Below are 25,227 nucleotides of genomic sequence, written 5' to 3' on the forward strand. Positions count from 1 at the left end.
ATATGTGATCCTGGAGCACAAAACCAGTCTTAAGTCGCTGGGGTATATTTGTAGCAATAGCCAAAAAAAAATTGTATGGGTCAAAATTATCGATTTTTCTTTTATGCCAAAAATCATTAGGATATTAAGTAAAGATCATGTTCTATGAAGATATTTTGTAAATTTCCTACCATAAATATATCAACTTAATGTTTGATTAGTAATATGCATTGCTAAGAACTTCATTTGGACAACTTTAAAGATGATTTTCTCAATATTTAGATTTTTTTGCACCCTCAGATTCCAGATTTTCAGATAGTTGTATCTCAGCCAAATATTGTCCTAGCCTAACAAACCATACATCAATGGAAAGATTATTTATTCAGCTTTCATATGATGTATAACTCTCAATTTCGAGAAATTGACCCTTATGACTGGTTTTGTGCTCCAGGGTCACATTTAAAAATGGTTTCCTCACTCTGAGTGGATTAAAACTTCATTCGATGAGTCTAAGTGGTCATTAAAAAGTCACTTTGACCGACCAATTTTTTCTTTTATGTGTTCAGTTAAATCTGTATATTACTCACAGTAGTGAACAAACACATCCATTTATGAGACAATAAAACATCCAAAGTGCAAAAGATTAATTTAGACAGTGAAATTGAACAGGAGTCGATTGCTGTAAGCATTATTGCAAAAAAAAAAAAAAAAACTAAACCTTGACAGATAATGTCTAAAATATCTGAATGTTTATTTTCTAAGCATAAAATCTAGAATTCTTTCATAGCAAGTAGCTGGTACTTACAGTCTAAAATGACAGAGGTGCTTTTATCTTTTTGGTGTTTGAACCTCTCTTGTTCCTCTCTTTCAGGAGCCCGCTTTAAAGAAGGGTGCAACATAAACCGCAGTTTGTTCACACTGGGTCAAGTCATTAAGAAATTATCTGATGAGAGTCAGAAGTGAGTTATTTCATGACTTGCAGTAGGAAGTTTTACCGTCACTGAATCGGTTTTTGCTCTAACTGTAACAAACGTGTTTCTGTTCCATCCGAAAGGGGCTTCTTGAATTACAGAGACAGTAAACTCACCCGAATCCTTCAGAACTCTTTGGGTGGCAATGCCAAGACTGTCATTATTTGCACCATCACCCCAGCCACTGTCGACGAGACCGTCAGCACTTTACAGGTACGAGAGAAGACCCTTCGTTACCGATCTGGAGCGATATGGGTAGATGTGTTGAATTGGTGTTTTTACTGTGGTTAAAGTTCGCTAGTGCTGCGAAGCGCATGAAGAACGACCCTCACGTCACGGAGGTCTCTGATGAAGGGGCTCTCTTGAGAAGATACCGCAATGAGATCGTCGATCTCAAACGACGTCTGCAGGAGGTGAGGATGTGGTTCACTTCAGGGCTGTCACGATTCAGTTCGAGTACTCTATTTTAAAAACGAGAATCCATGAAACGCATTATTAGACTGTAGGGATGTAACGATTAACCGCGAGCCGGTTGAAAATCGATTTAAATGTGACGATTCAAATCGGTTCAGATGCTAAACAAATAGCGATTCAGTTAGGGGTAGGAATTTATATGAATGTATGTCTGAGGGGAACTGACTGTCTTACATTTTTTTCTTTTCCTCTTGCCTCTGTATAATGCATATTAATGTTTAGAAGCGCAGCTCTGCTTTGTTTACAGCGGTAACCAAGGAAACACTATCATTGCTGTTCATAAGTGCAGCGCTACTTTGTTTACAGCGGTAACCAAGGAAACACTGTCATTGCTGTTCATAAGTGCAGCGCTACTTTGTTTACAGCGGTAACCAAGGAAACACTGTCATTGCTGTTCATAAGTGCAGCGCTACTTTGTTTACAGCGGTAACCAAGGAAACACTGTCATTGCTGTTCATAAGTGCAGCGCTACTTTGTTTACAGCGGTAACCAAGGAAACACTGTCATTGCTGTTCATAAGTGCAGCGCTACTTTGTTTACAGCGGTAACCAAGGAAACACTGTCATTGCTGTTCATAAGTGCAGCGCTACTTTGTTTACAGCGGTAACCAAGGAAACACTGTCATTGCTGTTCATAAGTGCAGCGCTACTTTGTTTACAGCGGTAACCAAGGAAACACTGTCATTGCTGTTCATAAGTGCAGCGCTACTTTGTTTACAGCGGTAACCAAGGAAACACTGTCATTGCTGTTCATAAGTGCAGCGCTACTTTGTTTACAGCGGTAACCAAGGAAACACTGTCATTGCTGTTCATAAGTGCAGCGCTACTTTGTTTACAGCGGTAACCAAGGAAACACTGTCATTGCTGTTCATAAGTGCAGCGCTACTTTGTTTACAGCGGTAACCAAGGAAACACTGTCATTGCTGTTCATAAGTGCAGCGCTACTTTGTTTACAGCGGTAACCAAGGAAACACTGTCATTGCTGTTCATAAGTGCAGCGCTACTTTGTTTACAGCGGTAACCAAGGAAACACTGTCATTGCTGTTCATAAGTGCAGCGCTACTTTGTTTACAGCGGTAACCAAGGAAACACTGTCATTGCTGTTCATAAGTGCAGCGCTACTTTGTTTACAGCGGTAACCAAGGAAACGCTTCAAGCACCACCTGCTGGCAGAGAGTGAATCTGCGTCTCGTTCTTCTCGTCTGCTGTTTCTGTTTCATGCAGATATTTTTTATGTATAGCTTCACAAAACTGAAGTCAAACCATTCTGTTTTTGCTTCAAATTTCGAAATTATACAATCTAATTTAGATTAAAAACTGCTCATGTTGCATGTATGCAGCATCTTTGTTTGGATCGTGATTAAAATGCAGTGGTTGCCTCTAATTTTAAATGGAAAGAGCACAGACAAAGCCTTAGTTTTGTTTATATGAAGAGATTTCTTTTATTTGTTATTTATTTGATTTGGGGCTTGTTTTAAATTTTCAATTTAGTTTAGTTATTTACATTTACATTATATTTACATTTTGTTATTTAGCAAACGCTTTTATCCAAAGCGACTTACAAATGAGGACAATAGAAGCAATCAAAAGCAATAATTTACAAGTGCTATATTAGTATATTATTATAGTGTTATATTTAAATTTCACAAAGAAACGTACAGTATTTTGTTCAAGCAATAATAAAAGGATGCTTTTAATTTATAATTTGTCTTAAATCTCATTTTGTACAAAAAAAAATCATGAATCGTGAGTTGAGTGAATCGTTACATCCCTATTAGACCGTTTTCCAAGGTTGCATGATATGTTAAACCCATTTAAATATTATAAAGCATAATGCTATTGTGAATTCACAAATGCTGTGATTCAATTAAATATAGGCGATGCAGGTTTAATATGTGCTTTAATTATTTACATGCGTGTCGGTTACGTACGTGTGTGTCACAGCAACTCCATTCACAGTAAACGCTGCTCCGCACAAACATTTCATTTACAGTTGTGGAGTGTCTCAACCTACACAAACACAGGAGAATACATCAATATCTTTCTCAATTTGCTAACCGTTCATCACCATTTCAAAATAAAAGCTCAAACCCTCGCTCTTGAGTTTACACGTTTTGATGTCCACATGTTCAAGAAATTACAGCGGCTGTAGCATTTCTGTCGTAAAGAAATGGCCAAATGTTAAAGATTAAGTGGACATGTGAATTAAATGTTTAGTCGATATTAAGGATTAGATTGCGCAGTAAAGTGTAAAACAAACAGGCCATTGGCGCCCTCTGCAGTCAATTGTTATAGTGTGTAATGTACATTATAATGTATTTTAACAGTTTTGTTCAATAAAACCATATAATTACTTGCTTTATGTGAACTAATTATTATTGCTATTATATATGCATTTTAAAGGCTATTGTTCACTTAGGTCTATTTTATTACGAAAAAAAAAGTATAATTCAGTTACTCAACCGATTACTCTATTACCAGAATAATGGTTAGTGACAGCCCTAGTTCTCGTCCAGTATTAACACGACCCATCATCTTCTGACTCGATTGTTTTCCGTCTCGTTTCCCAGGTTTCTTCAGTCACACAAACTACTGCGACCGAGCGAGAGTCTCTGTGTCAGATTCTGCAGGAGAAAGACCAGCTCCAGAGAGAGCAGGAGGACAGGATCAAGAACTTAACCAAGCTACTCGTTACTGCCTCAAACGTCGCCCTAGTCCCTAAGGTGACCGATTTCACTAGATTTAACAACGTAAACCTCAGTGCTGGTGAAGATCTGATTGTTGCGTTTAAATGTGAAGGTTCCCAAGAGGAGAGTGACGTGGGGAGGGAAACTGCTGAGATCTGCTCATCTCGTGAATGAAGATCTTGCCTCGACGGACATGAGCTTTGCAGAGCCGTACATCAAAAAGAGAAGAGCTGATTGTTCTCTGCCTGAAGAGGGAGAGGGTATGACTGTCTTATCATTGGAGAAAATTAGCTTTACATGAAAATTATACTGCATTAGCTGTGAAAACGAGCCTGTAAACATGGTCAGTGTTACACCAGATAAATGTAATGTAATGTTTTGTGTCCAGATATGGATGAGTTTGACAGTCGGTTTGACTTCACTGCTCTGGACGAACCCGACATGGAGATGAGCAGCATCGCTGTCCGCAGCTCCTCTGAAGGGTGAGGACTCTTACTACTGTCTTAGAACCGCTTTTACTAGGGATGTCCTGAGCCAATCTCAAGGATCGGTTAATCAGTGAATTAGATAATGCAGAAGAAACACCGAAGCTGTGTCTGAAGTGGCATTTAGATGTATTTACACAGTTTAATGCAGGACAAGTATGCATTTAACCTGCAGTTACAAATGCATAAATAATATTTTGATATATTAAACATAAAACGTTGAATACTGATATTTGAAATTATTTAAATCAAAAGATACTTTAAATGTGAAATCAAAACCGCCAGTAGGTGGCAGCAAGTCACTGTTAGTAAGTGAGTCATTGCGACTGAACCGAATCATTCAGGAACGAAACGCATCATGTTGCTCAGAGACACGAAACAGTGCTGTTCCTGTGTTTGGTATTATTTTTGTTGGCGAAATAGAGGAAAAACAGTCAATATGGTTTCTAAAACGTAAGTCTCTTAATTAACTTATTTATTAAACTAAAAAAAAAAAATATCACATTATAGGGCTGTCAAAATGGCTGAAAAACGAAATTCAAATTTTGTACTTATATTATCAATATTCAAATTTAAAGTGCATAATTTCAGTTAAGGTGAAAAAAAAGCTTTTGGCTTCTCTCCTGAGGCCACAAGAGGGCGCATTGAGCAAAATATTATGAATGCAGGTTTCTTCAAAGCAATAACATAAGAATTGCTTATTGTGAAAAAAGTGCATAATGTTTAGAAACCAATTATAATTAATAAAGTTGCTTAAACAACTATAAACAAAACTAGGGTTGTAACGGTATGAGATTTTCACGGTATGATAATAGTCTCAGAAAATATCACGGTTTCACGGTATATATTAAACAATAATTCTTATCCGTAACAATGACTCTTAAAAGAATAAGAACAAGTTATTTGAGTGAACAAATCCTTTATTACAACAAACTTGAAACCCTTTTAATGAAAGTATTGAAGCCTCCTTTCTGAACAAAATAATACATTTCATTAAAAAAAAAACAATAAAAAAAAAAATAAAGGTATACATCTTATGTATATCTATATTGCTCTTTAATATTTTAATTCATGTTTTAAAATGTTATCAAATGAATGAAAATGTAACAATTCCTTTTATTTTTGGCAAAGGGCTGCTCAACAGAGGTATACCAAGTTAAAACATGGACAAACATGATATTCCTTGAATAATGTTTAAATAAATTCATTATTATAAAGAATAATATTGTTGTTGTTATAACTTTGAAGTACATTGTACAATGCTAATATTTCTGTCATAATTTCAAGTTAAATCAAACTTTTATTTCGACAGGTTGTAGCAGACCTGTGTATTTGACAATGGTTTTCATTGGTTAAGATTTATTTACAACAGAACAGCACAACCCAGATGTTCGAATTTGTGCAATGCATTTATGTAGATGCTGAAAACACCATTAGCGTCATGCATACTTCAGTGTGTAGTAGATAAAACGCCGCCACTCAGAGACATGCAGAAACAAGCAGATTATTCATATAGCAGTCTCTTTGTGCTGTAATATTCACAGACACATCATAATTACTTTTGATTTATCCATCCATCAGATTGCGTGTTTTACGTGATATTCTCGTTATTCTGTAAATTCCATGTTCACGACTGCACCGGATTCCCTCTGCATCACGGAAATCATACGACCTTAACTCATAACTTGTTATAGATGCGACATACCTTTATTTGCATGGAGAGATTGTGTCTATTTCACAGCATTGCTCACAAATTCATGTTTTTATTTTTGTTTTCTCCTCTCTCTGTTCAGGAGTCATTTCCTAGATTCTCCCCGAGCGAGCGAGCTGATGTTGAAGGTGTCGTCTCTAGAGCGTCAGCTGGAGGCAGAGACTCAGAGCAAACAGAGAGCAGAGGAGATGAGCGCTGAACTCCAGCTGGAGATCTCTGAACTGCAGAAGAAGCTGGAAGCTCAAGCTGCACCATCAGAGGAGGAGAAGACCGTGTCTGAGCTGGAGGCGCTGCAGAGTCGACTACAGACGGAGGTTCAGGAGAGACAGAAGGCTGAGGAGAAAAGCTCCTCACTGGAACTGAAGGTGGCAGAGCTGGAGAAACCTTCAGAAGCTCTCCTGTGCTGTGAGATGTGTGAACAGGTACAACAACTCCTGCCTTATGTTTAAGGTGGATTTTAAACCATGGGCATTGATGGGGTTTTAAAACTTTTCTTTCCGTTGACCATAATTGTTGATTAAAAATTGTGTTGTGTGTTCAGCTGAGAAAAGATCTGGAAGAGACCATTCAGCTCTGTGAGACTGTCGTATTTGAGAAAGTGAGTAAACGACATCCTTTATTTTTCTTTGGCTTGTTTTTCCATTTGAAAAATGCTTCACGTTACAGTAGTATAATGGGTTTTGAATTAGGGTTGCAAAAAGGTGGAAAATTTCCTGTAAATTTCGGAAACTTTCCAGGATTTTTTTGGAATATTCCAGGGATTTTTGGAAAGTTTCCGGAAACTTACAAGAAATTTTCCACCCCTTTGCAGTTTGCAACCCCATTTTGAACGCCATTTTTTGAATTATTTTGTAAAGGATGCCATCATTACTGAGCGAGACCTGATCAAACACTCGCTTCAGCTGGTAAACGAAGATCTGGAGAGTCTGAAGGCAGAGAAAGACTCACTTCAGAAAGATAAAGACGCTCTGCAGAAGGACATCGACGAGAGGAAAGATGCAGATGAGTTTGAGAAACTGGAGCAGGAGAGCAAGAGAGAGTATGAGGTGATCAGAGCTTTATCGTGTGTGCAAAGTGCAGTTTAACACATGCAAGACTATTAATTACTTGTTTTCTTGCTTCCACTGATAATCCGTGTCTGACAGCTCATAATAAGCTATTTTAATTTCTCTCCACACAGAGAGAGTTGGAGTCTGAAAACTCCAAACTGCAGCAGGAGTTAAAACAGTCGGAAGACATGATCCAAAAGCTGCAGGTCCGTTAACTTTGTCATGTAGCTGCTCTTAAAACCCAGACTTGTGTAAATGTGAGATGATCTCACTGTCGTTGTCCATAGGCTGAGCTGGCGACGATTTCATCGGAGCTTCAGAAGAAGACCGACCTGACCACTGAGCTGCAGAATTTTGTACGTTACTGGTTGTGTAATGTGGGATTTCAGTGTCTGATGCTGATACCTGGAGAGAATGTTTGGCAATGGGAACTTATTTATACAATATTTATCATTTGCTCAAGACACAAGGGGAGCTCACGCTTGTAAACCAGTCGTTTAGATGTGGATCTATATGTGTCCCTGGAGCACAAAAGCAGTCTCAAGTCGCTGGGGTATATTTGTAGCAACAGCCAACAATACATTGTATGGGTCAAAATGATCAATTTCTCTTTTATGCCAAAAATCATTAGGATATTAAGTAAAGATCATGTTCCATGAAGATATTTTGTATGTTTCCTACCGTAAATATATCAAAGCTTCATTTTTGATTAGTAATATGCACTTAATTTGAACAACTTTAAAGATGATTTTCTCAATATTTAGATTTTTTTGCACCCTCAGATTCCAGATTTTCAAATATTGTCCTATCCTAACAAACCATACGTCAATGGAAAGCTTATTTATTCAGCTTTCATATGATGCATAAATCTCAAATTCAAAAAATTGACCCTTAAGACTGGTTTTGTGCTCCAGGGTCACACATGCAGATATTTAGTTAAATTATCATGCTTTCTAGGAAAAAGTAACTCTGCTCTCCTGTGGCTACAGATTGTTTGTGCTCTATTGTGTTCTGCAGAGTGACAAGAATCTTGTCCAGGAAGTGACACGTCTACGGCGCTCTCTTGATGATGCAGAGTGTCTCAGTTTGGAGACCAAGAGAGAATGGGCCTTCCTGCGGAGCGAGAACATCTCACTAAAGGAGAGAGACGTGAGTAGAGGAGAGATGAGGGAGAGATCAGGGTGTGCGTGGCGTTTAAGTGACTCTATCTGTGTTTCACTCAGGCAAACCTGACTACAGACCATGAGAAGATGGAAGCTGAGGTGAAGATGATTCAGGACAAGCTAGAACAAGAGAAGTCTCGCTTCAAGACGATGCAAATGGATCTTCAAAAAGAACTGATGGGCGCCTTCGATGAGAACACCAAACTGACCGCTGTGCTGGACGGAAAAGTACCAAAAAGTAGGTGGAGAACGTACAGAAGGGACTTCATGATCCATGACTGCATATGATCTCTAAAGTCATGCTTCTGGTTGAATTGTGAACAATTCACGACGATCATTAAATGTTTGAAATGCTGACGTTTCAGGCAAAATGAACCAGATAGTTTCCTCGCAAATGAAAATTCTTAATTCTTTAATTTTTAATGTCGTTCTGACTTTTGTTAATCTTTAGAACAAAGATGTTGTTTTGTTTTTTTGTTTTTTTATAAAGATTCTCATTTTTTGTCCATTAATTGAAAGAGAGATTAATTTTCAAGCTTTAAAATGCACGTAAAGACATTGTAAAAGTAATGTATATGAATCGAGCTGCTTAATCCAAGTCTTCTGAAAAGACGCTCGTTTTGTGATGAACGGGTTTAATTTAGGCTTATAAAACGGATAGTTCCGGTGCTTGATTCTGATTGGCTGAGCCGCGTTCAAAGCTGTTGTAAATGACACTACAAAGTAACATACACCTTTGTTTACGTTTGTGTGTTGCTCGGCAACCACTTTGTTGCAACCACAACTGTTTCTGAGGAGCTACATTGTTTGGTGGAAGAATACTGTTTTTATTAATATCATTACACTTTATTTGCTCTGTTTTATTTTGTGAAACCTTACTACGTATATGGAATAACCGTTTTATAAAAGCAATAAGCCCCGTGAAGCCGTGGTTTACAGTGAATTTACCTAACAACGCCCCTTAGCTGTTATAAATGCACTGTAAACCACGGCTTCACGGGGATTATTGCTTTATTTTATTTTAGGGGCAACTGTTCCATTTAAGATTTAATCAGCTGGTTGCCAGGAGTGTTTCAGTTATTGTAATCTTATGTAATATATCAAATTGATGTTTCCTCTTCACAGATCTGACCAATAATCTCGTGTTGGAGAAAACGGTGTGTGACTTGCGTAAGGAGCTTGATCAGAGTCACGAGAGGGAGCGATGTCTGCAGAGTAAGATGGAGGAGTTAGAGACCCTTTCTGTTAAAGCAGATGAATTACAGAGACAGGTTAGAGGAACTGCATCACATCGTCTTTGCTAGCTTTCTTTGTTTTTGTGTCTGCATGGCTAAATCTCATCCATTATTGTTTCTCAGGTGTGCGGTCTGTCAGAAGAGCTGCGTTCTGTTGGAGAGGAGAGAGATGCTTTGATATCCGCTCAGTCCAGTTTGATTGAAGCTCATCAGAGACTGAAAGAAGCTCAGGATCAGCTTCTGAAGATGGAGAGCGATCTGGTTGAGGCTCAGCTGAAGGAAGCAGAACTGACCCAGCAGCTCACAGAGACATCAGAACGTCTCCTGAACCTCCAGACGGATCTCCAGCACGTCACGCAGGAGAACTGCACACGTCTCGCATCATTAGAGGAGGCCACACAGAAGGTGCGTTCACACCTCACACTACACACAGTCCCACTAACCACCAGCTTTACCAGTGATTCAACACCGTTTTTACTGTCAGTCGCTGCAGTTGAGCGCAGAGCTGGAGTCTGTCCGCGCCGAGAGAGATGTGCTTCTGTCTGAGAAGATGAGGGAAGTTCAGAGCGACCCGGATGAGACGGAGAACCTGCGACGCACCATCAGCTCAATAACTGAAGAGCGAGAGCAACTCCAGGAGATTCTGCAGGGCCTGAGAGACCAGAGAGACCAGCTCAAGAGGGACATGGAGGAGAATGTGGAGATGGTGAGCGCTCATTCCTGCACCATGATGATCTCAATTGACGTCAGACTTCTTTTAATCCTTTGTTTAATTCACTGCAGATGATAGAGACTCAAGCAGAGCTGAGAGACGCTCAGGAGAAGGTGAAGGAACTTCAGGGAAAGCTACACCGCACGGAGTCGCAGAGAGTTCAGACGGTCGACCAACAGAAGAGCTGTGAAGATGGACAGCTGGACAAACTACAAGATCAGGTGGCTGAGCTGTTTGACATGCATCATATAGTTCTACCATACCATAGCTGATAGTAGTAGATGTATCCACACACACCTGCTTTCAGTTATTTAAATGCTCCGTATTAACTCTTTCCCCGCCAGCGATTTTGATGATTTTCACTAAAATTTGATGGTTTGCTGTATGAGTATTTGAATATGCAATACATCAAAATAAAGATCAGAGCCTCTACTTTTAAGCAAAAAAAAATCAGTTTTATTCTATCTTAAAGCATTCTTTTTTTTTATCAACACTTGAATATAGGTAGTAGGGATGTGCGGTATACCGGTACTGGAAAAATACCGGTGTATATATTATATTTCAAACGGTACGATATCATAATTTTGCTCAATTCGGTATTTCATTCGCTGCTGTTCCAAAGTTCACCACTATGTGGCAGTGTTACCCAAACTGACGCGAAACCGGCAAGCATAACGGAGAAACGACAATGGATAAAACAGGTGAAACTCACTCTACACGTCCGAAATTAATAAAGAAAAAGCGGTAGAAGTGAAATATGGCATTACTTTGCCTACAAATGTGATGAAAAAGGTGAACCAACCGACCTTAATTCACCAGTCTGCAAGCGCTGCTATAAATCATGTGCTGCCATGGGAACATTTGTCACTTGCTCATCCTGATTTGTTCAAGGAGTTAAAAGATCGACAGGTAAATGTGTCTCTTTCAACTGATTTAATTTAGACTTTTATTTGAATAAGATCAGTAATATTATTTTTAGTTATTTTTGTGCAGCTTGTCAGTAAACAACGGCTCTGTGTAGTTAATGCTGCTCCATGTGAAAGCACGTACGTGATGGAGATTTACCGCTGATTACAGAACTGGCTTTACTGACCAGATGCACATTAAATATCGCATGCGATTTATCGTGCAGCCCTACTCCACACATACAAGACCATGGAAGAGACCAGTGCCACAGAAAACCCACTTTCTCGGTGGAAAAGGCATGAATCAAGCCTCCCCATTCTTTCAACATTTGCCAAATATTACCTTTGCATTCCAGCATCAAGCTCAGCCTCTGAGAGAGTTTTCAGTACATCAGGCCTGATCTGTAGCCCACTAAGGTCCAGACTATCAAGTGACAGCGTTGACACATTAGTTTTCCTGTCCAAAAATCTGCAGCTAACAAAGGAGCTAGCAAAAAAATAAAGACTGAAAATATATGAAGATGTGAACCCATTTTATTCAGTCTCCATTTTATTATTTTATCTCTTCAGTTTTTTTTCTTCAAAATCAAAATCTGACCTATGTTCAGTGTAGGTTTTTTTTTTTTTTGTACATTTTGTTTGCACAATTTTTCATGCAGAGTTCCAAGCAGTGCATTTAATAAAATTGTTTTCAATTCACTTGTATTTTGAGGCTGGTTATTTGTCACCTATGGTATCGATTTAGTATCGATACCGAGGTATTAGATCCTAGTATCGTACCGAAGTCAAAATTGTGGTATCGAGCCATCCCTAATAGGTAGGTTTCATAAAAATGCATAATTTTGAGCAAAATCACATTTTTATCAAATACAACATCTGAGTAATATTCAGTACGATTATCAAAGCATAAATCCAGTAAATCGCTTCCATCAACACCTCCAAAGCTTGCACAGACATCACGTCCTGGATCCACATTTCACTCCGTAACATTGTGCAGTTTATTTATTTGCTGTCTATTGCTGTTATTTTTCATATGCATCTGTTTACATAAGAGATGGCTCGTTTCTCCGTCCTGTTCACGTGTGTTTTTGTTCGGGAGGCTTTGAACTCGTTCAGAAGATGTGTAATAGCGCCCCTGAGTGTATAACAGTGAAAACACAGAAAGCCGTAAAAACTCGTCTTTGGCGGGGAAAGAGTTAAAGTGTTGTTTATTTGCAGATAAAGCAGTTAACAGAAGAGCTCAGTGCTGTTGTTGGTGAGAAGAGATCGGATCATCGTGAGCAGTCAGATGTCTCATCTTTAACTGAAGAGAGAGGTCGGCTTCAGGAGAGACTACAGCAGCTGGAGAGGGACAATATTCAGATGAAAACACATCTGGAAGAGAAACATGAGATGGTGAGAAGAGTAATCATCACTAAACTCTCATTCAGACAGGTCAAGCTGCAAACAAAACCACAGGAATAATTTATTTCACTGTATTTTACCGTCATGTATCTTTTTTTTGTTTGTTGAATTCTCATCGTCACTGATTCTCATTAGGTACTGGTGACTTTAATACTCAGGAAGAAATGTGCATATTTTAGTACAGCACAAATATTTTAAAAATGTAAATGGGTCAAAGACGTTAAGATGTCCGCATTAAAAGAAATGTACAAAAGTGATTATATCTCCATAGAAAGCACATTAAATGTAAGTAAAGTGTCTACTTTTAAGGTTTCAAATAAGTTTGTGGAGGATACAATGTTACAATTTGGTTGAAATAATGTTACATTATCATTCAGTGTGACGCAATATTTATGTAAAAATTCAAACATGCTTATTCTGACGTGTACATATTAAAATATATAAAAGAATAAGAGAGCATATTAAATTTGATTGTGTTTTAAATGAGTAAAAAATTCTTACTGACAAATGCGCAAAACCTAGGATAGTGGCACATTTTAGAAATGTAAAATTACGACTAATTAGTATTTGGAGTGAAAGTAATTAGTTGTTTAATATGTCATAAATTGATGTTTGTTTGTTGTAAATATGCCTGACAAGATTGTTACACTGAATGACATTTTAGTGGCTCTCTTCTGTAAATCAGGGGGAAATAAACAACAACAATTTAAAGCAGTATTACACTTATTGTTTTTATGCTTCAACCCTTTTTCGTCTTTGACCCAAATGCAAAAAATGCTTAATTTAAACAGTTTAATTTGTTTTTGCATTGTATAAGCATGAAAATATGAGTGAAGATTTGTGATACAGTTATTTGTTTTTGTGTGCTTGGGTGAACTATGACCTGGGGGCTGTTTCATAAAACAAAAGTCAGGCTTATTTCAGTTATTCTGACTTATTTTGAACCAAATCAACTGACAATAAGTCAGACTAACTGAAATAAACCTGGCTTATTTGGTAAACTTGTTTTATGAAACGGCCCCTGGACATTCATAGCAGGCTGATTAAACACAAACTGATCTAATAATTGAACCAAGAGCAACTATTTGAACTTGTATTCTGCAGATCCAGACACTAAAGGAAGAGCTTGAGACTTTATTAGAGCAGAAAACCCAGCTGAACTTGAACCTTCAAGAGACATCTCAACAGGTGCGACATCAGCTGGAGATCTGAAACTAGCTGCATGTGACGCCGGTCATAAGCCCTATTAATATACTTGAAGAGTTCATTTGCAAAATATTTATTTTTTCAGAAATCTTTTTTTTTTATTTTTTTATTGCGCATTCCAAGTAATATCAATCAAACTGCAGTTGGGTTGTTTTGATTAAGTAATAATAACAACTTAAACAAATACAGGTAATTTACAAAATTAAAGTTCATTGAAAGTATTTTTTTTTTTTTTTATTTTTTTTTAAACACAAAGTTTGTTTTATAGCAAAAGCAGATAACTCGTTTAATCTTTGTAATCTCCTCAGTTGTTGTTGTTGTGATCATAAACTGTATGGATGTGATTACACGCAATACACGGAGCTTTTCCCTCTCTAAAGTTCGTCGAAATGATCCTCAATCACTTTTAGTCAGCTTTGACGCAACTCCTCTCAGCTAGCACGTCTTTTCAGAGTGAAAGTAGCCTTGTCACCTGACCTGAATACAGTGCGCTGATTCGCTAGAATGGATTTATCGGCTTCTGTTCAGAAACAACAAGAGCGCTTGTCTGCTTCTGCAGTGAAACGTGGACTCACGATGCCTTGAAAGTGGACAAAACCGGCTTTTTTGACAAAACGTGTTTAGGGTTCAGATAGCGCTATATGTGGAGAATAATGCAGTTTTTTTTAGTGGCGTTTATCGGTTTTCGCAAATGAACTCTTCACTTGCTGTTTCTCAGGTGTGCGGTCTGTCAGAAGAGCTGCGTTCTGTTGGAGAGGAGAGAGATGCTTTGATATCCGCTCAGTCCAGTTTGAGTGAAGCTCATCAGAGACTGAAAGAAGCTCAGGATCAGCTTCTGAAGATGGAGAGCGATCTGGTTGAGGCTCAGCTGAAGGAAGCAGAACTGACCCAGCAGCTCACAGAGACATCAGAACGTCTCCTGAACCTCCAGACGGTAACTGAAGAGCGAGAGCAGCTCCAGGAGATTCTGCAGGGCCTGAGAGACCAGAGAGACCAGCTCAAGAGGGACCTTGAAGACACTAATGGGGTGGTAAATGCTGAGTTTTATATTAGTATATAAATGATAAACTGAGCTGAGTGTCTTTTTATAGGACGTGAAGAGTTCATTTGCGAAAACCGATAAACGCCACTTTTAAAAAAACTGCATTCTCCACATATAGCACGATCTGAACCCTAAACACGTTTTGTCAAAAAAGCCGGTTTTGTCCACTTTCAAGGCATCGTGAGTTCACGTTTTACTGCAGAACCCGACAAACACACTTGTTGTTTCTGAACAGAAGCCGATAAATCCATTTCAGCGAATCAGCGCGCTGTATTCAGGTCAGGTGACAAGGCTACTTTCACTCTGAAAAGACGTGCTAGCTGAGAGGAGTCTCATCAAAGCTGACTAAAAGTGATCCGAGGATCATTTCGATGAACCTGTGATATCATCTTCAGGGTGAAAAAGGAAAATAAAAGCTGAAAGGTTTTCAGGGAAGCTTGCAAAAGCAGCGCGTTACAATAGTGAGGGAAAAGCTGCGTGTATTGTGTCTAATCACATCCATACAGTTTGATAACAACAACAACGTTTGTCAGGCGTCTACATTGTCATCTGAGGAGATCACAAAGATTAAACCAGTGTTTTTTTTAAACGAGTTATCTGCTTTTGCTATAAAACAAACTTTTAATATGTAAAAAAAAACATACTTTCAATTAACTTTAATTTTGTAAATTACCTGTATTTGTTTAAGTTGTTATTATTACTTAATCTAAACAACCCAGCAGCAGTTTGATTGATATTACTTGGAATGCGCAAAAAAAAAAAGTGATTTCTGAAAAAAGATAAAAATGGAGTTATCGGTTTTTTGCAAATGAACTCTTCAAGTGTCTTCTCAGCTCATGCAGGTCCAGCAGGAACGCAGCGGCTCACACACAGTCACACAGCATGATGAACTCCTCCAGCAGGTAATCAGAGACCTTCACACGCTCTTGATTTGGAGCACGTGTGATATTGATGATCATGGTTTTTATGGAGTGCATTCTCTCACAGATACAGCAGCTTAAAGAGGAGCTGGACGCTGTGAGTCAGGAGAAGAACCAGATAAAATCTGACCTACAGGAGAATGTCGAAATGGTGAGATGGGAATGACATGAGCACATGCTGTTTTTGGTATTATTTTATAATTTAATCTTTTAAAAATGATAAACACACTACCAGAAGTTTGGGGTCAGTAAGATATTTTATTGTGTTTGAAAGAAGTCTCTTCTGCTCACCAAGGATGCATCTATTTGATCAAAAAAGTGAGAAATGTGAAAAATCTAAAGCAAGTGTTTTCTGTAAGTATGTTACAATATAATTTATTTCTGTGATCAAAGCTGAATTTATTTGATCAAAAATACAGTAAAATTTTTTAAAATATTATTGCAATTTAAAATAGCTGTTTCTATGTGAATATCTGTTAAACTGTCATTTATTTCTGTGATGCGCAGCTGAATTTATTTGATAAAAAATACAGTAAAAATTTAAAAATATTAGTACAGTTTAAAACAGCTGTTTTCTATGTGAATCTCTGTTAAACTGTAATGTATTTCTGTGATGCGCAGCTGTATTTTCAGCATCATTACTGTTGCTTATTTGCAAAAGACAAAGAAAATTTTGACGATTGCACTGAAAATATAAATGTTGTCATGCAAAATCCATTTTCAATCTTAATAACTCTTAAGATGTTTTGTTCAACCTTTAACTAAGTGCTATAATTACAAAAAAAAATAAAATATATATATAAAAATATAAATATATATTACTGATCTCAAACTTTTGAACTGGTTTTTTATAAGTTGAACTATGTACACTGGACACTATTGGCATGTTTCTGATGTAATGAGGGTCATGAAATATTATATATATTTTTTTAGCTTGTATTTGTGACTTCAGAATAGCCCCTTATTAAGTGTCTTGTTAAAAATCCTTTTTTTTTTTTTCCCCAAATGCAGATGATTGAAAATCAAGAGGAGCTGAGAGGAGCTCTTGAGAAGGTGAAAAATCTTCAGAATACTGTACAAGAACTGGAGTCTCAGCGAGCGCTCATGCAGTCGAAGGACTCTGAAAACACTTCACAGGTAGATCATGTCAGGGATTGATAAGGGCTGTTATTTAAACAAGAGTCACAATTCTGGAAACAACAATGATTATCCAACTACTTGTTGAATTCATTGACTGCGAGTCAGGAAATACAAACGGTTTCTGCTGTTTGACCTCCACAGATAAAGCAGCTGAGAGAGGAGTTGGAGAATGTGTGCTGTGAGCGAGAGCGTCTGCTGTCTGAATGCTCCATGAACACACTCCGTGACACCGAGATGATGGAGCAGATGAAGGCCAGCATCAGCTCTCTGACGGAGGAGCGAGACCAGCTCCGGCAGACACTGCAGAGCCTCAGAGACGAGGTGGAGCAGCTGAGGACAGAGCAGCAGACGGTAAAAAATCCATTGATTTAAGAGTATTCTGGGCTGCGCTCAGCCTTTATCACATCCTACCACAGAAAATAGATTTACAGTCACATTATACTTACAATGGAAGTCCAGCACTGCAAATAATCATCTGTGTCCCTGCAGCACGAAAGCAGTGTTAAGTCGCTGGGGTATATTTGTAGCAATAGCCAATAATACATTGTATGGGTCAAAATTATCAATTTTTCTTTTATGCCAAAAATCATTAGGATATTAAGTAAAGATCATGTTCCATGAAGATATTTTGTAAATTTCCTACCATAAATATATAAAAACTTAATTTTTGATTAGTAATATGCATTGCTAAGAACTTCATTTGGACAACTTTAAAGATGATTTTCTCAATATTTAGATTTTGTTGCACCCTCAGATTCCAGATTTTCAAATATTGTCCTATCCTAACAAACCATACATCAATGGAAAGCTTATTTATTCAGATTTCAGATGATGCATAAATCTCAATTTCAGAAAAGTGGCACTTAAGACTTGTGGAAGTATAGCTCAGTGTTTCCTATACACTGATTTATTTGTCGCTGCTCGCCGCAATATTATAATTGACCGCCACAAATCGATTTTCAAAAGGCTTTGACTACGTTGAATAAACCGAGCACTGCACGTTTCAAAATCTGAATGCAGCGCTGGTGTTTTTATATGAATGTATCTTTGAAAAGAACCGACCGTCTTCAGAAAAGCTTCAATGTCATTTTCATTTCGTCTTGGCTGATAAAGTAGCATTTGTGAATGCAGTGCTTGTTTAATTATAGCCGTTACCGGGGAAACTGCTATTTCTGCGCTCCAAAAAGCGCCTCCTGTTGGCAGAGAATGAATTTGCATTTTCAATCAGCCGCCTGCTGTTAAATATATATGTACAGGTGCATCTCAAAAAAATTAGAATATCGTGAAATTATTTTGAACTTATTTCAAAAAGTGAAACTTTCATGTATTCGATGATCGTCTTCTGGACCATTGCCAAGTCAGCAGGCTTCCCCATTACTGTGTTTTCAAAGAACAAGAGATACCCGGAATTTATACTGTAGGGATGGTCATTTAATGAAACTCAAATGTAAATATTCTAATATTTTGAGATACTGGATTTTTCATGAGCTGTAAGCTCTAATCATCCAAATTAAAACAAAAACAACTTTTGAAATGTTTTGCTTTACATGTAATGAATCTAGAATATATGAAAGTTTCACTTTTTGAAATGTTAAAAAAAACATGTTATCCTCTCTGGCTTCCGTGTTTTAATGAAGTGTTCCCTTCATCCAGATGGTCCAGTTGAGGTCAGAGCTCGAGTCCGTTTGTGCCGAGAGAGACCGTGTGTGGTCTGAAAGAACCGGAGACATGCAGGAGATGAGCGCCGTGACCGAGGAGCGAGATCAGCTCCTGGAGACTCTACAGCGGCTCACAGACGAGAGCGAGCAGCTCAAGAGAGACCAGACGGTGAGACGCTTTTCAGTGTCGTTCATCTCTGTTCACATGTACATGACAGTCCTCTAGGGATGTAACGATATTATCAATATCGCAATATTGTCGTGGTCCCATGACGATATGAAACGTTAGGTCTTCCTAAAAGTCTAGTTTTTAAAATCTATTTAAACTTCTTATTCTAAAAGACATAAAAGGTCTTTAAAGTTGTGTTTTGAGCCATTATGCTTTGGCACAGTACTGTATCCGTCAAACGAACTAAAACTGAAAGCACAATGTGCTTAATCTCTTCATCAAGTCTGTTTTCGCTGCATGTTTCAAAGCGAAGCGCACACTTCATTCAGACGATCAGCTCGTGATCCGGTGTTTTCTGCGTCTCAGAACGACTCGTTCACACTGAATGAATGCAGTCAACTCCTTTATTTCACGTGCTGTGAGTTTAGTGCGCGTTTGGAAACACAACAGACACCAGTTATGCTTTATTTTCGCGGCAGATGATCACAGCGTTTCACTAGATTTGTAGTGAGACGTGTGTGTTTTTGTAAGCCTGTTTTCACTGACGCTGGAGTTTTCCTTCAAAATAAAAGCATAAAGTGCAGTATGAATTGCTGACAGCCAGCGGTTTAAATGCAGTCCAAATTCAAAATATCTGTAGTGTGTAGAAATTAGGAAAAGTATTGTAATTTCCCTGCCGTAGTGTAAAGCAAAAATAATATACCTATGAAATACAAATTTTATTTTATTTTACAGTGCAATTTTTACAATATGTAGGGGTGCTCCGATCAGGATTTGAGGCCGATCACAGAAAGCAGTATCTGCCGATACCATCACCGATACCGATATTTTTAAAGCCTTTTCATCATGTAGAATTATTTATAGTGATGATCCAATCAAGATTTTTAGATGTTTATTCAGGGTCTGAATTTCATTTTTGAAAACGAATTCCCCTCTTAGGTGACTCCTGTGAGGGGGATTTTTTAATTTGAGGAGTGGAGGGCATTTTATTAGACATTTTTCAAAAATATATATTTATCTCGCCTAAATGCACTGCATTTTTGTTTTGAGAATCGTGCAATTGTTGCACAATAGCTTACACACAGCACAAGCCTGATTTCGTGAGCTGTATGAGGTTCACACATACTCCGTTTGCAGTCCATGTGTGGTTCAGAAGCAGCTTTCACACAGGAGTCTGCTGCTGATCCAGGGCTGTTTACTACAAACACAACGTTTATACATTATTCTGATTTCAAATCCAAACATTGCTACTTAAAATGCTTTCTTAGCATTGTGATTCTTTTTTTAACACAGTGCAGTAATACTGTCTTTCATAGACGTGTTTAAACGCAATAAATAAACACATTCAATGCTTGTTACTTTTGCATTTACTTCTAGATTTATATATTAAGTTGCTCAAGCAAGTGGCAAAACATTTAAACTACTTACCATTGACAGAAGCAGTCAGCTCTACTGCCTTTTCTTTTGCATTTAAATCAATCCTGCGGTTCATAAAGAACTTTGTTTTCCTTCCTCCACGAGTGCCATCTATTATTGTCTTGTTTATCTAAAAGTGCTCTTTTCCTTTAAACCCAGCCAAAAAGCCATATGTGTTGACTGTGAAACACCGTAAACTTTAATAATATGCATTTATGGTGTAATTATTATATTTTCGTGTCAATCCATGTTCATATTTACCGCAAACAATGCGGCTCTCATTGTTAGACTCTGTGTGGAAACGATCTCTGCTGCTGCAGACGCACCGCTCCTGAACGCACTGCCGGACCTCAACCGTGTGCACGCTTTAATCCGTTAACATGAGCACGGAAAAAATATGCACTGCAAACGTAGTAATGTGTGGCGTTGTGTGTGTGTGTGAAATTCTCACAGAAAGTTTCAAATTACTTTGTTATTTAATGAAGAAATAGGAATTGTACCTCACCTTCAGCATTATAATAATTTCACCCGCGCCGGACAGAGACTGAGACTGTGCCGCTGCATGTCGTGCCAAACCTCTCACGGCAGCGTCAACAGCTTGAGATCAGTTTATGAGATCGGCCTTTTAGAGACCGCCGATCAAACAACCAAAAGCGATTATCGGCCGATAGTGATCAGTAGCCGATCAATCAGAGCACCCCTAACAATAGGGTGGTGGTGGTGTTGCTGTGTTTGTTATTGGTGTTGGTATTTGGTGGGTTTGTGTTGTGTTGTTGGAGTTGGGTGTTGGTGTTGTGTTTGGTGGTGTTGTGTGTGTGTGATGTTGGGTGTTTGGTGTTGGTGGTATTGTGTTTGGTGGTGTTGGTATGTTTTGTGGTGTGGTGGTGTTGGTGTTGTGTTTGGTGGTGTTGTTGGAGTTGGATGTTGGTGTTGTGTTTGGTGGTGTTGTGTGTTTGATGTTGGGTGTTGGTGGTGGTGTTTGGTGTTGGTTTTGGTGTGTTTGATGTTGTGTTTGGTGGCGTTGGTGTGTTCGGTGGTGTTTTGTTTGTTGGTGGTGTGGTGTTCGGTGTTGTTGTGTTTGGTGTTGGTGGTGGTGTTCCTAAAACACCAGTGTGAATGTAATTTAGACTGAGACAGTATATCACAAATTTAAAGAGGTTTGAGTTCCCTTTAAAATTCAGGTACAAGTCAATTCACTGACTTTTTTCTGACTTAAGTTTTCTTAGTTAAGAACATGGGTTGCAGCTCTTAATTTTTAACTCTCAAAGTACATTAGATAGAATAACTTTAAAATGTACAAAAATTTCATTTTTTTTCGAATTCATTTCTTTTTTTTTTCTTTTTAAATATCGCAATAAACATCGTATCGTGGACTTAATATCGCGATATTATTGTATCGTGATATTTTGATATCGTTACATCCCTACAATCCTCCCATGATTCCCAGCTGGTCCAGGTGCGAGAGCAGCTCCAGACGGCCTGTGCCGAGAGAGACCGTCTGCTGTCTGAGAAGAGCAAGAGCGATCTGGAGAACACGCTTCTAGAGGAAGTGCAGAGCAGCCTGGCCTCTGTCACTGAGGAGAGAGAGCAGCTCCTAGAGATCCTGCAGGTCAACAGAGAGGAGAAGAACCAGCTGAGGAGAGACCTGGAGGACAAGGACGAGACTGTGAGGGATTTGAGTCCTCCTCCAATTAGGGGCAGTTTTGACTTGAAGGGACAGCGCACCCAAAAATGAAAATTCTGTCATTATTTATTCACACTTTTGTTGTTCCAAACCTGTATGACTTTTTATTTTGTGGAACTCGGAAGTTATTTTGAAGAATCTTTGTAACCAAACAGTTTTGGTTCCCTTTAACCTCCATTGAAATTTTTTTTTACATTTTTGTCCATTCTATGAAAGTCAATGGAAACTGTTCCCAACATAAAAAATAAAAAAATGGAACGACACAAGGTTAATAAGTAAATAATTACACAATTTCCATATTTGATTGAACTGTCTTTTTCATCTACATTTAAACATATCACATCATAATGGCCTTAATGAGCTTTCAAGTGGATTTTGTCACTCAGATTAGTAACTTTATTTTGCATCATAGCAAAAAATTTTTATTTTGGGTACCACTCCATTATTTTCTTAAATCATCCAGAAAAGTTCCCCTGATTCATGAATCGCCCTTATGGGATCATATTTTCTCTTATCAGTTGCTGCAGCTGCGAGAAGAGCTTCAGTCGTCCTCTGCAGAGAAAGAGCGGCTGCTTTCTGAGAGAACCGAAGAGCAGCAGGAGAAGCTAGCAGAGGTGAAGACGGCTGAAGCTAGCATCACCGCTTTGACTCGAGAGAGAGATCGTCTGCTGGAGATGCTGCAGAGCCTGAGAGACGAGAGCGAGCAGCTGGAGAAGAGCGAGATGGTAACAGAAGCATATGGCAAAAATATCATCACGGGGTTTTTCTGAAAAATCATGATTTTATCACGATTCTCTGTCATGTTGGTTTTACTATTTACTATTTGAAAGTTGTCTGAGAAGTACTGCAGAACGAATTTCAGTATAAAAAAAAAAAAGCATTACTAGGTTACGTAATATAAAATAAAATAAAAAAATGAATGGCAGACATTTAGTCCAAAGTGGGTGAAGATTAAAGTCTTTGTCATTATATTATCTTTGTTATTAAAAAATAAGAACAAAGATACACAAGTACACATAATATACAAAAAAACAAACAGTGCTTCATTTTTCAAGTATGGTAGGTGTATTATTTTTCTTACCCCTCTGGCAAATATTTTTACTTGTTTTAAGCAAAAACTAACAAAATTTGGATAAGATATGTGTTGTTTTCTTAAAATATTAAGTTGTTTTACTTGTCAAGTAAATGCATCTTAGATATTTATACAAGAAAACAAGACAAAAATACTAAGGAAGAAAATCATTTTTTGCAGTACAGAACGTGAATGAAATGTGTAACCGGCAAGGCTTTAAAGCACATGCAAATAATGTACTTTTGTGATTGTGAATAAGTGCAGTGTAACTCTACCGCCGAGTTAACATTTGATGTGAATGTACAGTAAATTGAGGCGGAGGCATCAGAACTGATAGAATGTGCGCTGTAGCACGATACTACGATATTTCTTCAAAAGCAGATTGTGGAGACATTTTAATCATCCACGATCAAAAATGGCCATATCGTACACCATCAACTCCTGTGCTGCCGAGTGTGATTCAGAAGCAGAACGTTTCTCCGCTGCTTCACAGATGCTGCAGTCAGTTTGTGCCGAGAGAGACCGTCTGATGACGGAGAGAGACGCTGCGTGTCACCAGTCCAGCATGACGTCTCTGAGCGAAGGAGACCTTCAGGAGATCCTGCAGGGTGTCCGAGAGGTAACAGCACACACCCGTGTGCCTTTCTGAATGAATGAAGAGGTTAAGAGTTGGTTAACTCATTCATATCTCTCTCTCTTCAGCTGATCCAGGTCCAAGGAGAGCTCAAACAGAAGAAACCCACAGAGAAGCAGAAAGCTCAACTTGAGCAGGTACGTAACACTGTGTGCAATCATTTAATGCAAGAGAGCACATAGTGCATACAGAGTTTCTGCAGCTCTTAATTTTAATTCCCGCTTTCACAAATGTGACCCTGGACCACAAAACCAGTCATAAGGGTAAATTTTTTTTACATTTGTGAATACATTGTATGGGTCAAAATTATCAATTTTTCTTTTATGCCAAAAGTCATTAGGATATTAAGTAAAGATCATGTTCCATGAAGATATTTTGTAAATGTCCTACCGTAAATATATCAAAACTTAATTTTTGATTAGTAATATGCATTGCTAAGAACTTCATTTGGACAACTTTAAAGATGATTTTCTCAATATTTAGATTTTTTTGCACCCTCAAATTCCAGATTTTCAAATATTGTCCTATCCTAACAAACCATACATCAATGGAAAAATTGACACTTAAGACCGGTTTTGTGCTCCAGGGTCCCATATTGTGAAAGTCAATGGGAATGGAAACTGTTGGTTGCCAGCATTCTTCAAAACATCTGCAAGAATTGTTAACGGAATAAAAATTGGAAGCAGAACCATTCATTTCGATGTGGGTTTCATCTCTTTGTGATCTTGTCCAGATTCAAGCTCTCACTGAGGAGATGGAGTCTCTGAGGAATCAGAGGGTGGTGCTCAGGAAAGAGCTTCAGGAGGCAGCTGCGACTGTGAGGTTTCATGTCATCACATGAATGTCACCTGAGCTCCACACTACATCTCACTGACTGTTTATACTTTCTTGCAGTCTAAAATGTATCAGGATTTACTGCACGTTACTAAGGAGGAGCTGGAGCAACAGCAGAAAGAGAACGCAGAACTGATGGAGCAGAGTGCTTCGAAAGAGTCTCAGCTTCAGCAGCAGGTGAGTGCTGTTAGATAGGGATGTAACGATTAACCGCGAGCCGGTTGAAAATCGATTCAAATATGTGACTATTCAAATCGGTGAGATGCTAAACAAATCGCGATTCAATTAGGGGTAGGAGTTTATATGAATGCATGTCTGAGTGGAACTGACTGTCTTTAGAAAAGTTTAGATGGTATTTTTTTCTTTTCCTCTTGCCTCTGTATAATGCATATTAAAGTTCATAAGTGCAGCGCTGCTTTGTTTACAGCGGAAACCAAGGAAACGCTATAAGCGCCACCTGCTGGCAGAGAGTGAATCTGCATCTTATTCAGCTCGTCCGCTCTTTCATGCAGATATTTTTATGTATAGTTTCACAAAACTGAAGTCAAACTATTCTGTTTTTGCTTCAAATTTCGAAATTATACAATCTAATTTAGTTTAAAAACTGCTCGTGTTCCATGTATGCTGCATCTTTGTTTGGATCATGATTAAAATGCAGTGGTTGCCTCTAATTTTAAA

The 25,227-nt window shown here is 38.2% G+C and overlaps 1 protein-coding gene across 4 annotated transcripts in view; it reads left to right on the forward strand.

Annotated features, from left to right (window-relative positions):
- LOC107694473 (centromere-associated protein E-like) overlaps positions 1-25,227 on the forward strand; it is a 54,510-nt gene that overhangs the window by 10,882 nt on the left and 18,401 nt on the right. For 2 of the 4 annotated variants that reach the window (XM_016494173.1, XM_016494170.1), the window contains exons 10-39: positions 851-938; positions 1,034-1,163; positions 1,244-1,363; positions 3,994-4,146; positions 4,223-4,370; positions 4,499-4,592; positions 6,389-6,728; positions 6,848-6,904; positions 7,164-7,352; positions 7,487-7,561; positions 7,643-7,711; positions 8,373-8,504; positions 8,579-8,756; positions 9,644-9,789; positions 9,877-10,158; positions 10,238-10,459; positions 10,537-10,686; positions 12,589-12,765; positions 13,879-13,962; positions 15,856-15,924; positions 15,995-16,093; positions 16,954-17,079; positions 17,224-17,433; positions 18,736-18,909; positions 21,755-21,991; positions 22,528-22,734; positions 23,575-23,700; positions 23,784-23,852; positions 24,449-24,532; positions 24,610-24,726. In XM_016494173.1, the coding sequence (XP_016349659.1) occupies positions 851-938; positions 1,034-1,163; positions 1,244-1,363; positions 3,994-4,146; positions 4,223-4,370; positions 4,499-4,592; positions 6,389-6,728; positions 6,848-6,904; positions 7,164-7,352; positions 7,487-7,561; positions 7,643-7,711; positions 8,373-8,504; positions 8,579-8,756; positions 9,644-9,789; positions 9,877-10,158; positions 10,238-10,459; positions 10,537-10,686; positions 12,589-12,765; positions 13,879-13,962; positions 15,856-15,924; positions 15,995-16,093; positions 16,954-17,079; positions 17,224-17,433; positions 18,736-18,909; positions 21,755-21,991; positions 22,528-22,734; positions 23,575-23,700; positions 23,784-23,852; positions 24,449-24,532; positions 24,610-24,726 (4,352 nt within the window). The remainder of the gene's footprint in view (positions 1-850; positions 939-1,033; positions 1,164-1,243; positions 1,364-3,993; positions 4,147-4,222; positions 4,371-4,498; positions 4,593-6,388; positions 6,729-6,847; positions 6,905-7,163; positions 7,353-7,486; positions 7,562-7,642; positions 7,712-8,372; positions 8,505-8,578; positions 8,757-9,643; positions 9,790-9,876; positions 10,159-10,237; positions 10,460-10,536; positions 10,687-12,588; positions 12,766-13,878; positions 13,963-15,855; positions 15,925-15,994; positions 16,094-16,953; positions 17,080-17,223; positions 17,434-18,735; positions 18,910-21,754; positions 21,992-22,527; positions 22,735-23,574; positions 23,701-23,783; positions 23,853-24,448; positions 24,533-24,609; positions 24,727-25,227) is intronic. The other 2 variants (XM_016494172.1, XM_016494171.1) reach the window with 2 other exon arrangements.

Source organism: Sinocyclocheilus anshuiensis, unplaced genomic scaffold (assembly GCF_001515605.1).
Source record: "Sinocyclocheilus anshuiensis isolate Anshui unplaced genomic scaffold, SAMN03320099.WGS_v1.1 scaffold2585, whole genome shotgun sequence".
Taxonomy (NCBI): Eukaryota; Metazoa; Chordata; class Actinopteri; order Cypriniformes; family Cyprinidae; genus Sinocyclocheilus; species Sinocyclocheilus anshuiensis.